At 57.3% G+C, this 11,911-nt stretch overlaps 1 protein-coding gene across 1 annotated transcript; it reads left to right on the forward strand.

Annotated features, from left to right (window-relative positions):
* The first annotated feature begins 223 nt into the window (after positions 1-223).
* MRGPRF (MAS related GPR family member F) lies at positions 224-4,273 on the forward strand. The gene is made up of 2 exons (XM_007465974.1): positions 224-271; positions 3,290-4,273. The coding sequence occupies exons 1-2, from the start codon at positions 224-226 to the stop codon at positions 4,271-4,273; spliced, it is 1,032 nt and encodes a 343-aa protein (XP_007466036.1).
* Positions 4,274-11,911: the final 7,638 nt, after the last annotated feature.

Here is an 11,911-nt window from a genome sequence, read left to right on the forward strand (position 1 = left end):
GGAAGCCCGGTGCCTCCCACAAGGCCCTGCCTCTAAGGCGGCCAGGGGATGGCTCATCAGCCTGCCCTCCAAGGGGAGAGCCCTGAGGGCCTGGGGAGGGGTCTGCGAGGGAGGGGAGAACACTGCCGCCCTCATGTGACTCTTTCTGCCTGGCCAGGTGGGTTGTGCAGGCCGGTGAGCTGTGAGCAGAGCCGTAAGGAATCTGGACTCACCAGGCCTGGGGATGGCTGGAAACTGCTCCTGGGAGACCCATCCCACCAACAGGAACAAGGCAAGTGCCACCATCAGCTCCCGACAGAGGGGGCTCCCCGACCCGGGGTCTGCAGAATGGTGTGGTGGGAGGGGGCAGACCCCGCCCAGCATCCCCTTCTCACACACACTCTGCCGCCCAGGGCCCATCCTCTAGCTCGGGACAGACAGGCGGGCAGCAGGGCCCCTCTGGGCTACGTGGCCTGGCACTGGTTACCGGTCACCTCGGATCCCCAGTGTCTTCATCACTGGACGCCCTCGAATCCCATCCTGTGCAGACCTTGGGGCATCTGTTACCAGCCTCCAGAGGCCTTGTCATCTCTTCCCTGGGGAGATGGGGCGGTCAGCTATTTCCCATGGCCAGGCCCTGCCAGGAGGCCCTGCGAGGCTGGCTCCAAGGGGGCCCTGGTGTCACGTGCTCCGTGGGGCTCTGGGCCACCCTGCCAGTGTCACCCAACACCAGGGTCCGTTAGTCCCAGCTTACCGCCTGCCTCCAGGCACCAGCCATGGCTGAGACTCTGACGACCCATCAGGCTGACCCTCCCCTTCTGCCCTCGCCCCCCCTCCTGACCCCTACTTCTCTGAGGCCTTTGAAAACTCTGGAATTCCCTCCTGAATCACGGGAAAAAGCCTCTCAAGTTGGAAGGAGCCCTGAGTTTACCAAGTGCAACCTCTGAGGAAACTTGAGGCTCACGCCAGTGTAGTAACTTGACTGCGGTGAGTCCGGAGGTCGGGGCAGAGCCAGGACCCCAGCCCCCGGCATTTCCCCCCCATGCCTGCAGCCCTGATGGTGACCACTGCAAGATGGCAGCCACAGGAGACAGAGAAGGAACTGGCTTGGGAGTCCCCAGAAATCCCCGGAGAAAAGGCAGAGCCCAGGGAGGGCCCCAGGCTCCAGAGCAGGCATTTTACAAGGTGCTATGTGGCCGGGAATGCAGCCACACGTCCAGTGACTCACCGGCCCTCCCGCTCTGACTCTGAGGGGAGGATTGCAGACTTCTTCCAGCCTGCGAGAGGCACTGAGGGATCTGACCTGTCAGATGCAGCCCCTGCCACCCAGTTCCCTCCAGCGCTAGAGCTGGTCCTCCGTGGACTTGTTTAGACACTGGGTCTTGTAAATTTCTGGGTCTGCTCCCCAGCTGAGAAGAGGAAAGGCTGAGTAAAGAGCGAGCTAAGGGGTTTGAGAGTTGACGGACAGACAGACAGATGTGGGGTCAATAAATATATTTCGAGGATAGGATGCCGGGTAGTGACCAGGAACCCCATGCCCTGACCTCCTGGGGTTTCCCCAAAGTTTGCCAGCACCCTCCAGTCCCTGCTTGCAGGGTCCCCTTGACCAGAGCCAGGCCAGAGGTCCCTCCCTTTGTTATGGGGTGTCAGGTCCAGAGAGCAATCTTTTGGGACCCAGCTTTCTGCCGGAGCTGGGGCCCATCTGGAAAGTGGCAGAATAGTCCTGCCTCAAGAACCTTCTGGTTTGTTTTTCAGTTTTGTTTTGGGTTTTGGAGGGAGAGTCATGAGCAATGGGTACTGACACCCAGCCTTAGATTAGGGGGAGGCCAGGTTCGGGCTCTGTGGGACAGAGTGCTGGGATGGATTAGTGATGTCTGCCGGGGTGTGGGCAGGGCAGTGACAGTGCTCTGGGCAGCCTCTGCCACTGGGGATGAGAGGTCAAAATCCACAGCCTGAGCACCGAATCCAGCTTGTAGATGTGTTATGTTTGGCCCACACCGTGTTTTTTAAATGTCAACATTTGAAGATCAGGATAGTTTACATTACCATGTCGAGTTCTGGTTTCTCTGGGGAGAGGGAAAAGGATGAATAGCCACTCAGCCCGCTGGTCCCACTGGCGCCCACCGGCTGGACCAGGGCACCGCCGACTTGCTCAAGACGGGCGCCCTCCGGTTTGCCACTGCCCCCCCAACACTTGCCAGCTTCTTGCACATGACCCACGTTCATGCATTTATATGCCAGCCCAGACCCTGCAGGCAAGACTGTCATTTAGCCAGATGGACTCACACAGCCAGACCAATTGTCAAAATACACAGCTCTATAAATAGCCACTGCCTCAAGTGTCTCGCCCTCTAGGGACCCCCTTGGGCCAGATCCAGATCCCTCATGATCCAGAAACCCAGAGTTTCACCCTGGCCCAGCAGGGAACCAACTCTGATTCCCCAGGTCTCTCTGATTCCACCATAGGTCTGGGTCCACTTTGGTTTTGTTTTGGTAACTTACAATTGATTCTGTTTTTTAAAATAAATATTTTCATGTTTCAGTGTGAAAAATTGCAAGTTTTGTAGATTTGCATACACCTTCACCGATTCATTAATTGTTAGCCTGTTGCCACATGTGCTTTCTCTCTAGTATCTCTCTTTTTTTTTTTTTAATAAATCTTTATTATCTCTTGATAGGTACTTTCTTTCCCAGAGCTATTTGAAAGTAAATTGCAGACACCAAACCCCTTTGCACCCAAACAGTTTGTATCTTCTAAGAACAAGGACACTCCCATACATAGCCTCGGTACATTTTCCTATTCAGGAAGTATAACATTGGTACAACACATAGTCCACGTTCACATTTCCCAGTCATCCCCCTAACAGCCTCTATAGTGATGGTTAGATGCACCCTACAATCCAGGCTTACAGCCCTGCATTAATTGGTCGTATGTCTCTTTAGTCTCCTTCAATATGGAAAACCTTCCTCAGTTTTCCTTTATCTTGCACAACATGTCCATTTTCTGGCCGGTGGGCCACCAGGTACCTTTATGAGGGACCGATTATTTTCACCATTTTTACTATCACTGCTGTAGGCTGCCAGCTCCAGACTCTGGGGCACAGAATGGCAGCACTGTGTCAGATCAAGGGTGTCTCTGCTCCAGCTGGAGCCCATTCATTGCTCCAGAGCCACGTCTGTAATCAGGACCAACACACCTGGGCTCAGGTGCAGGTTTGGGGGCGGAGCCCAGCACACCTGGACGCAGGTGCAGGTTTGGGGATGGAGCCCAGCCAGCATCACCGCGTGTCTCCCCTCCACGCCTGTGCAGATGTGTCCAGGAGTGAGCGAGGCCCCGGAGCTCTACGGCCGCGGCTTCCTGACCATCAAGCAGATCACCATGCTGCCACCGCCAGCCGTCATGAACTATATCTTCCTGCTTCTCTGTCTGTGCGGCCTGGTGGGCAACGGGCTGGTCCTCTGGTTTTTCGGCTTCTCCATCAAAAGGAGCCCCTTCTCCATCTACTTTCTGCACTTGGCCAGCGCGGACGTCGGCTACCTCTTTAGCAAGGCCGTGTTCTCCATCCTGAACACGGGGGGCTTCCTGGGCTCGTTCGCCGACTACGTCCGCGCGGTGTCCCGGATCCTGGGGCTCTGCATGTTTGTCACCAGCGTGAGCCTCCTGCCAGCCATCAGCTCAGAGCGCTGCCTGTCGGTCGTCTTTCCGTCTTGGTACTGGCGCCGCCGGCCCAAGCGCCTGTCGGCTGTGGTGTGCTCGCTGCTCTGGACCCTGTCACTCCTGGTCACCAGCGTCCACAGCTATCTCTGCGTGTTCCTGGGCCACCAGGCGTCCGGGCCGGGCTGCAGGCACGTGGACACCTTCCTGGGCATCCTGCTGTTCCTGGTCTCCTGCCCGCTCATGGTGCTGCCCTGCCTGGCGCTCGTGCTGCACGTGGAATGCCGGGCCCGGCGGCGCCAGCGCTCGGCCAAGCTCAACCACGTCATCCTGGCCATGGTCTCGGTTTTCCTCGTGTCCTCCATCTACTTAGGGATCGACTGGTTCCTCTTCTGGGTCTTCCAGATCCCGGCCCCCTTCCCCGAGTACGTCACCGACCTGTGTATCTGCATCAACAGCAGCGCCAAGCCTGTCGTCTACTTCCTGGCCGGCAGGGACAGGTCACAGCGGCTGTGGGAGCCCCTCAGGGTGGTCTTCCAGCGGGCCCTGCGAGACGGGGCCGAGCCGGGGGAGGCGGGGGGCAGCACGCCCAACACGGTCACCATGGAGATGCAGTGCTCCTCGGGGAATGCCTCGTGAGAGGCCGGCTCCTGGAGGGGAGGCGGCGGCCAGCTGGAGTGGCCTCCAGAGACCCTTTGCGGGGGGACGGGAGGTGGGTGCAAGGAGAAAAGGAGAAAAATCTGCTCCCCGCCCACGTGCCGCCTCCTCCCGGGGCCGAGGCTCTGGGGGTGGCCGAGAGACAGAAGAGCCACTTCCGAACAGACCCCCGTGGCCTCACCAGGCTCCCCCCAGCTATCCTCCTTCCGTGACCCTCTCTGCAGAGGTTGACCCCGGGCGGTGGGCCGGGTGTGGGGCTCCTCCCCGCCCCAGGATGGCCAGGAAAGGAGAGGAAGGGATCACGCAGCCCATCCACCTCCTGCCCCATCAGCCAGCCCTCCTGAGAACAGCCAGCCCATCGCCCGTCGGGCCAGCAGCTTTGTCCTGCTGTTGGGACACCTGCTGTCTCCTTTCTGCCCTGTCAAGGCAAGGGTGCTACCTGGGAGACGCTTCCCCTTAACCCGCCTGGGAGCCCAGTCTTTCTGCACGTGAGGTTCCCTTTGGTGGCCGAAATGGGGGAGCCTCTGGCATGGCAAGTGCCTGGACGCAGGAAAAGCCGTCGGCTGGCTTGAGTGGCTCGCTCTCGTTTCTGACTCCATGCCAGCTGGCATGTCTGAGCTGCCGTCTGCCTGGTCTGAGGGGCTCCGGAAGGCCGTCCAGGCAGTCTCTGGGCTACAGCCCCACCCAAAAGTGGGCACTGGCTCTACCTGGCCACCTCAGCCCACCTACAAGCACGGTGGCCCAGTTTGATGAAAGATAATACATGTATATCAATAAACGTTTTCTATCTCGCAGCGAGGAAGGCTTTCTGACCTCTGTCCTGTCTGTGATCTTGTTCTCACAGTGAGGACCCCACTGGCATCCGAAACCCAGACGGGCAGCCTTTCCACGCCGCCCCCCGTGCAGCATGCTCTGTACCCCAGCTCCCGTGCCGCCTCTCCCGGCTGGCCGGTCTACACACCGGCGTGCTCCCTCTCCTGCTAAGGTGTCCACTCCTCTGCCGGAGGGAGCTCGGTCCCCACGGTACCCTCTGTTGGGTAACCCCCATGCACTTTTCACCCACCCAGGGCCCCCCCTGCTCCCCCTGGGAACCTTAGTTTTCATCACACCTACTGGGTTCTAGGCTCTCTGCTGGCTACTAATACAGTCCCTGCCCATGAAGAACACAGTGTGCGGGCTTCCTTGGTGGCGCAGTGGTTAAGAATCCGCCTGCCGATGCAGGAGACACGGGTTTGAGCCCTGGTCCGGGAAGATCCCACATGCCGCGGAGCAACTAAGCCCGTGCGCCACAACTACTGAGCTTGCGCTCTAGAGCCCGCGAGCCACAAGAGCTGAAGCCCGCGTGCCTAGAGCCCGTGCTCCGCAACAAGAGAAGCCACCGCAGTGAGAAGCCCGTGCACTGCAACGAAGAGTAGCCCCCGCTCGCCGCAACTAAAGAAAGCCCGCGCGCAGCAACAAAGACCCAACGCAGCCATAAACAAATAAATAAATAAGTTTAAATAATAATAATAAAAAAAGAACACAGTGTGTCCACACAGAGACCCCCGGGGTGGCTGCTGCATCCTCGGCGATATTGCACCCCCTGCCCCACCCGGAACTCTCTGTCCTAAGCTCTCTGAGGCAGGGCTGGCGTCCCTGTGCCTGGCACCTCCCGAACCCCAGCCATCGGCTGAAGCCCCTCCCAGGAGACAGCCTCCACTAGAGCCGGGCCGGACGGCTCCCTGACCAACCCCTCGCCTCCGGCAGCCCCAGGAACAGGCCCATCTTGGGCTCCTGATGTCCAGCCTGGGACCCCAGCCGCTTTGGGGGAAGATCTGGGGAAACTGCTCACTGCATAGGCCCCGGGAGAGACCAGGACAGGGGCATCCGGGGTCCAGGGCAGGAGCAGGGCGCCCCTCTTCTGTGGAGAGCCAGGAGATGGCAGGGCGGGCGGGGTGGCTGACAGAGGGAACTGCCCGTCCAGGAGGCAGTACCGCCTGGTGGCTGGCATTCTGCCTGCAGAGGCTGGTCGCCCTCTGCCCTGCCCTGGTGATCGTGGAGAAGGGCTGCAGCACCACCCCCCTACCACCACTCGGGCCGGCTGACCCCCAAGTGCATTGCCCTGGCGACCAGCGCCCGGCAGCCCGGCTCCCTTTGCTCACAGCCCCAGCCGCTGCTCCAGCAAGGCCACCGCCCTGTGTGGTCCAGTGGCGTGCGTTTCCAGGAGCTTCGGGTGATGAAGCCGGGGTGCCCACCCCCCTTTCCCAGCCCCTGGGGAGCACCCTCCCCAACCTCTCCTCGCCCGTCAGAGAATCCCGGGAAAGCAGAGTTGGAGGCCGCCACAGCTGACACTTCTGGGGACTCGAGAAACCAGGTGGGGTCCTGACGACACGTGTCAGGGGGTGGGGTCGGGACCACCAGCTGGAAAGCTCCCAGCGGCGCAGGCCTCCCTCCACACGGCGGAACGGCCTCCCAGGCCTGCAGGTGCCCCGGGGGGCCGTCCAGGGCCTGGCTCCTCGGGGCGCAAAATGCATCCCAGCCCTTCTTTCTCAGGAGCCCCAAGCCCCCCGTGGGGAGCTGCCCCCCCACCTGGGAGCTCGGCAGCGCCTTCCTGCCTCTGCCATGGCTCAGAACCCAGGCCCGGTGGGTGGGTGGGCAGCCCTCGCCAACTAACAGGGCCTGGAGGTCAGGACAGGGCTGGGTCTGTGTATGAACGTACACGTGCCCCTGGCAGACACCAAGCCGAGAAGGGCGGGGGGCGAACTCCAGGAATGGGGCCTCTCCCAGCCCCAGGACCTTTCTCCCTGCAGTCTTGCTAGGGAGTCAGGCCTCTTCTTTCTGCCACTCCAGCCCCCGGGCAGCATCCAGGCACAACCTGCCCACGCCCTGACCACCTCGCTTCTGTGCTTGTGGTTCTGTGCTGCTGGTGGGGAAAAGGCCCACATGCCCACTAGCAGAAGCCTCAGGCCCTCGACCACTTTCCTCCTCCCTCCTTTGGTAGTTAATTACTGAAGGGGCCACGGAGCCCACTGCAGGGGTGGGGTGATGTGCCTCTGCTATCCCCACCCCCCTAAAACGGCATATCCGGGCCCCCCCCCTCCGTGGTGACCAAAAGCCTCCTTCTTTCTGGGTGTCCCATAAAGGCAGGAAGTCAAGGGTCCCCAAACATCACAGATTTCCACCCTGAAACTGCCTGGGGCAAGGGCTCTGGCCATTCTCCTTTGACAACTGCTGGTCAACAGAGTCATAGAATCGTGATTCGGGGAGTGGAGTCCGGTACCTACCAGGCAGCTTCTAGGTGGCTGGATAAAGAAAGAACACTTGTTCCAACAGGACATGAGGGAGGAGAGAGCCACGGGCAGGACAGAGCTCTCCACTTTTTCATACTTCCTGTCACCGCTGTCTCTACAAACGTGAGCAAGTGGGGAAACACACTCTTAGGTACACACGGGGTACACACGGTCAAACTTGGAAAGCCAGAGCCAGCCTCAGGGAGGCCAGGGACTGCCACCCATGAGCTGTGGGACCTCGGTCTGCGGTGGCTCAGTGTCACACACACTACGGTCAGGGTGCAGGGCGGCCACTGAAGGAGGGACATTCTCGGGAAGAGCCAGTGCCAGCACTGCTGGTCAGGGCAATGACTGTCATTTCTCGAGGACCTACTATGCTCAGTGGGCCCTGGGCTGAGAGCTCCATGTGCGAATCTCATTTAATCTTCAGGACAGGGATCTGCAGTACAGACTATCAGCGGCCGTGGTGGACACCAGTGCTTACAAATGGCGTTCCTCATCCGAGGTCAGTCCCGCCAGGTGGACGGCCCTGGCTGGAGCCCCAGTCATCATCAGGCACAGTGGTTTACTTGTTTCCCTGGAAGCTCAGGCCTCTGACCTCTGTGTTTCCCATCAGCAAAGCACTGGGAGTTGGGGTTCTGGGGTGATGCATGAAATAGACAGGGCAAGCCCATCGCCGCCCAAGGATGCCCTGGACCAGCCTTGTTGGATTACAGTCAATAGAGACCAGAGGAGAGGACAGCCCGGTTTTAGGCTGTAGATATCTGGAATGGATTGGGGGATGGGAAGGGATGCGTGTTGAACAGACGGCACAGTGAACAGCCTGGAAGCCGATGCCTCTTCTGTCTCATCTTCCATCCTAATAAGAGGAAATGGAATGCCTCTCTGACATCCGCCCAGCTTTCCTGAATATCCTGCCAGTATGGTTTTGAGATAACTTGGGGTTTACATCTTATGACAGAATTTTGCAGCCCAAGATCTTTTCTGCACAGCTTGGTTCAGAACCCTCAGCCAAGAGGATTCCTCTGTCTAGGGAACCAAAGGCTTCCTTTAGAAGGCGAGACAGAGGGATGGGTCCATTTATGGTCCAGCCTCTCAATGCTTGGAAAGAAGCTCCAGCCCAAGGAAGTGTGCCCTTAAGCAGGTTGGCTACAAGGCTGGGGAGCTCTGCAAATGTGTTGCAGAATCTTCCAGAACCAGGACAACTGAGAACATGAGTACAAAAGTATTACATTCTCAGCCAGTGGGGGCTGGAGAGTAGCCAGTAGGGGTTTGGAGAAAACAACAGGACACAGTTCACAAAATTAAAACTCATGGAAAACTCTGCTTCAGTGAGTCAGAATGACAGCGTCAAGTTTCCTGGCAACTCAGCAGAAGGCTTCCCTAATCAGACAGATTTTTTTTTTTAATCTTTGTAATTGATTTAATGGCGGTCTAATTGATATACAATAAGATACATTCATTTAATATGTAGCTCAACGATCTTTGACACATGTGTATATGCTCATGTTATCACCAAATCAATACACAGAATGCTTCCAACCCCCAGAAAGGAACATTTCCATCACCTCCCCCAAAGTTTCCTAGGGCATCCAGCCCATCATCCCGCCTCTGCCCCCACCCTGAGGCAACCACTCATCTCTGCTTTATGCCACTCTAAATTCTAGATTACAGATTAGTTTCATAAGCAGATTTTTTTTATCAGCCAGGACTTTTGGTGACAAGTCACAGAAACCCCAGTTTAATCTAGTTTTGGTGGCGGGGTGGGTGGTATAGGTGGAGTGTATGCATGTGTGTGAGAGAATTCACTGACTCACATACCAGGAAAGTTCCAGCGAGCGTGGACTACTCTTCATTGTGGTGTGTGGGCTTCTCACTGCAGTGGCTTCTCTTGCTGTGGAGCACAGGCTCTAGGCACAAGGGCTTCAGTAGTTGTGGCATGTGGGCTCAGTAGTTGTGGTTCGAGGGCTCTAGAATGCAGGCTCAGTAGTTGCGGCTCACAGGCTCAGTTGCTCCACGGCATGTGGGATCTTCCTGGACCAGGGATGGAACCCGTGTCCCTTGCATTGGCAGGTGGATTCTTAACCACTGCATCAACCAGGGAAGTCCCCAGAAGTGATTTTCAATTCAGACATAGCTGGATCTGGGCCCCTAATGATGTTCCCTCGGTTACTTTTCTTTTTTCCGTTTCTCATCTCTGCTTTTTTCTGCATTGCCTTTATTCCCAGTGAATCAACTCAGCAGCAGGTGACTAGCAGTTCCTGGTTTATATTCGACAAATTCAGCAATCCCAGCAGAAAGAGAGCATCCCTTTCCTGATAATTCTGGCAGAGGCCCCAACCATCACGCTCACTGGCCAGACCCCAGGCACCAGCCCTCTCCTGGAGCGAGGGGCAGACTGGGGAGGAAGGAGGATGCCCACCTCACCAAAACCCAACAGGCTTAGAGTGGGGAAGAGGTGGAGCTCAAACAAAAATCACGAAAAGGAGACGCTAGCAGGCAAAGTGGCAGCTGTGGGCCGTTCCACCACCCACACACCCACTTCTTTCCCTGTACTGATATGATTTTATAACGTTCCTACCCCAAATCTGTAGCTATATTATTCACAGCAGAAAATGCACTTCCCTCTCTCCCTGAGAAGAGAGACAATCCAAAGTCAATTCTGGGGACTGATACCCTAGCACCGAGCCCAGGATCTGTGGGCCTGTGACGAAAGAAACGGAAGAACAGCTTCAGGGCTAACAGCACATTTTGGCTTCTGTAAGAAACTTGCTTGCTTGCTTGGGGCGGGAAGAACCGGGTTCCTGATTGGCTGATTCAAAATTAAACAGCTCCCTCCCGCCTTGGGGACTTCCCGCCCTGTGAAGGGTATAAAAGCCTCGCCCGACTGTTAGTCGGCGTCTCACTCACTTCTCTCCGAGTGGGACCCTGTCCGGACAGTTTGTGTAAGCTTCTATACTTGTATAAATCCTTTGCTAATCTTTCTACTTGGTGTTGGTGATTCTCGGGTGTCCTTGGTTGGGACACGGGTCACATTTACCGGGGAACTCGACTCCAGGCGTGTGGCTCCCGGACCGCAACAGGCCATTTGCATGTCTCTCCATCAGATCCAGAGGCACTTCCTCAAGGACGGGTACCCAATCCTAGTGATGGGTACCATCCCTCCAACCCAAATGAGGATGGCCACTCTCAAGACACAATTCACAGTGGACAGGACAAGGGAAATAACTGATTTTTTTTTAATCCCATTTGGAAAAGGAGAGAACAGAAACAGCACACAGTGGTGGTGGTCCATAGCATATCCTACGCTGGACAGGAAGGTTCTTGATTGGCCAATCAGCGTGGTCCCCAGAATCCAAGATGACCTCCAACAACCCACCTCCTGTATCCACAGACTTGTGTAGTCCCAGCTCCATGAGTGTGGGCTGGACCAGTTAACTTGCTTCTAGGTAACAGAATGGAGCAAAGATGATTAGGCTACATGAGATTGTGACTCCCATCTTGTGAACAGACGCTCCCCCGAGCTGGTTTTGAGGAAGGAAGCTGCTGTGTTGCAAGCTGCCGTACTGGGGAGACCCCGACAGCAAGGGGCTGAGGGCAGCTTCTGACCAACAGCCAGCAACACACTGAGGCCTTCAGTCCGACAGTTCGCAAGGAACTTCATCCCGCCAGCACCTGTGGAAGTTTGGAAGCAGGTAAGACGCCTCCAGAGACCACTTCCTGTTGGTCCCACAGGACGAGCCGTTGCCGCCAGATCTGGGCAATGCTGCCCTCTGGACGCCTTCATCGTGCTTGGTTTCTTTGCTTTCGGTCAGTTCCATGAGCTGATAACCAAGACCAGATTCCTTGCTGAGTCACTCTCCTTGAATCTAAATTCAGGTCTATGGAATTCTAGCCCTTGGGCGCAGTTCTGGAGGGCTCAGCCAGCCCTCTGGCCTCAGCTGAATGGCCTCTGTGAGACCTCAGAGCCATGAAAACAATTGCACTGGGAGTGGGCAGCAGAGCTGATCTGCCTCCCGGGCAGAAAGTGGGGCTTCCTCGTGGTCATCCCACCGGGACACTCAGGTCACCTGAGGAAACTGCCCAAGTCTCCAGCTAACAGGTGGCAGAACTCGGACTTGAAACAAGGTCCTGGAGGCCAGGCCCCGTGCTCCCTCCACCCCCCAGCCTTCCCCAAGCAGAGCACTGGGAGAGGACATCAGCCAGAGCGCCTCCACGTGGATGTACTGGCCTCTCTCAGCCCACAAGGGCCCCCATTCCCTCGAGAGCCCCACCCTACCCCCCACCAATGGGGCCCGCTGATGCTCTGAGGTCGCCTCGGCCATCCCAGTCGGCCTTCAGGAAGGGGTGC

The sequence above is a fragment of the Lipotes vexillifer genome, unplaced genomic scaffold (genome assembly GCF_000442215.2).
Source record: "Lipotes vexillifer unplaced genomic scaffold, Lipotes_vexillifer_v1.1 scaffold1094, whole genome shotgun sequence".
Taxonomy (NCBI): Eukaryota; Metazoa; Chordata; class Mammalia; order Artiodactyla; family Lipotidae; genus Lipotes; species Lipotes vexillifer.

What these genes read in the sequence shown, in the direction of transcription:
- MRGPRF (XM_007465974.1), top strand. Translation starts at nt 224, where the DNA reads ATGGCTGGAAACTGCTCCTGGGAGACCCATCCCACCAACAGGAACAAG. An exon ending in ATCCCACCAACAGGAACAAG is followed by an intron (nt 272 to 3,289) that starts GCAAGTGCCACC and finishes ACGCCTGTGCAG; the next exon opens with ATGTGTCCAGGAGTGAGCGA.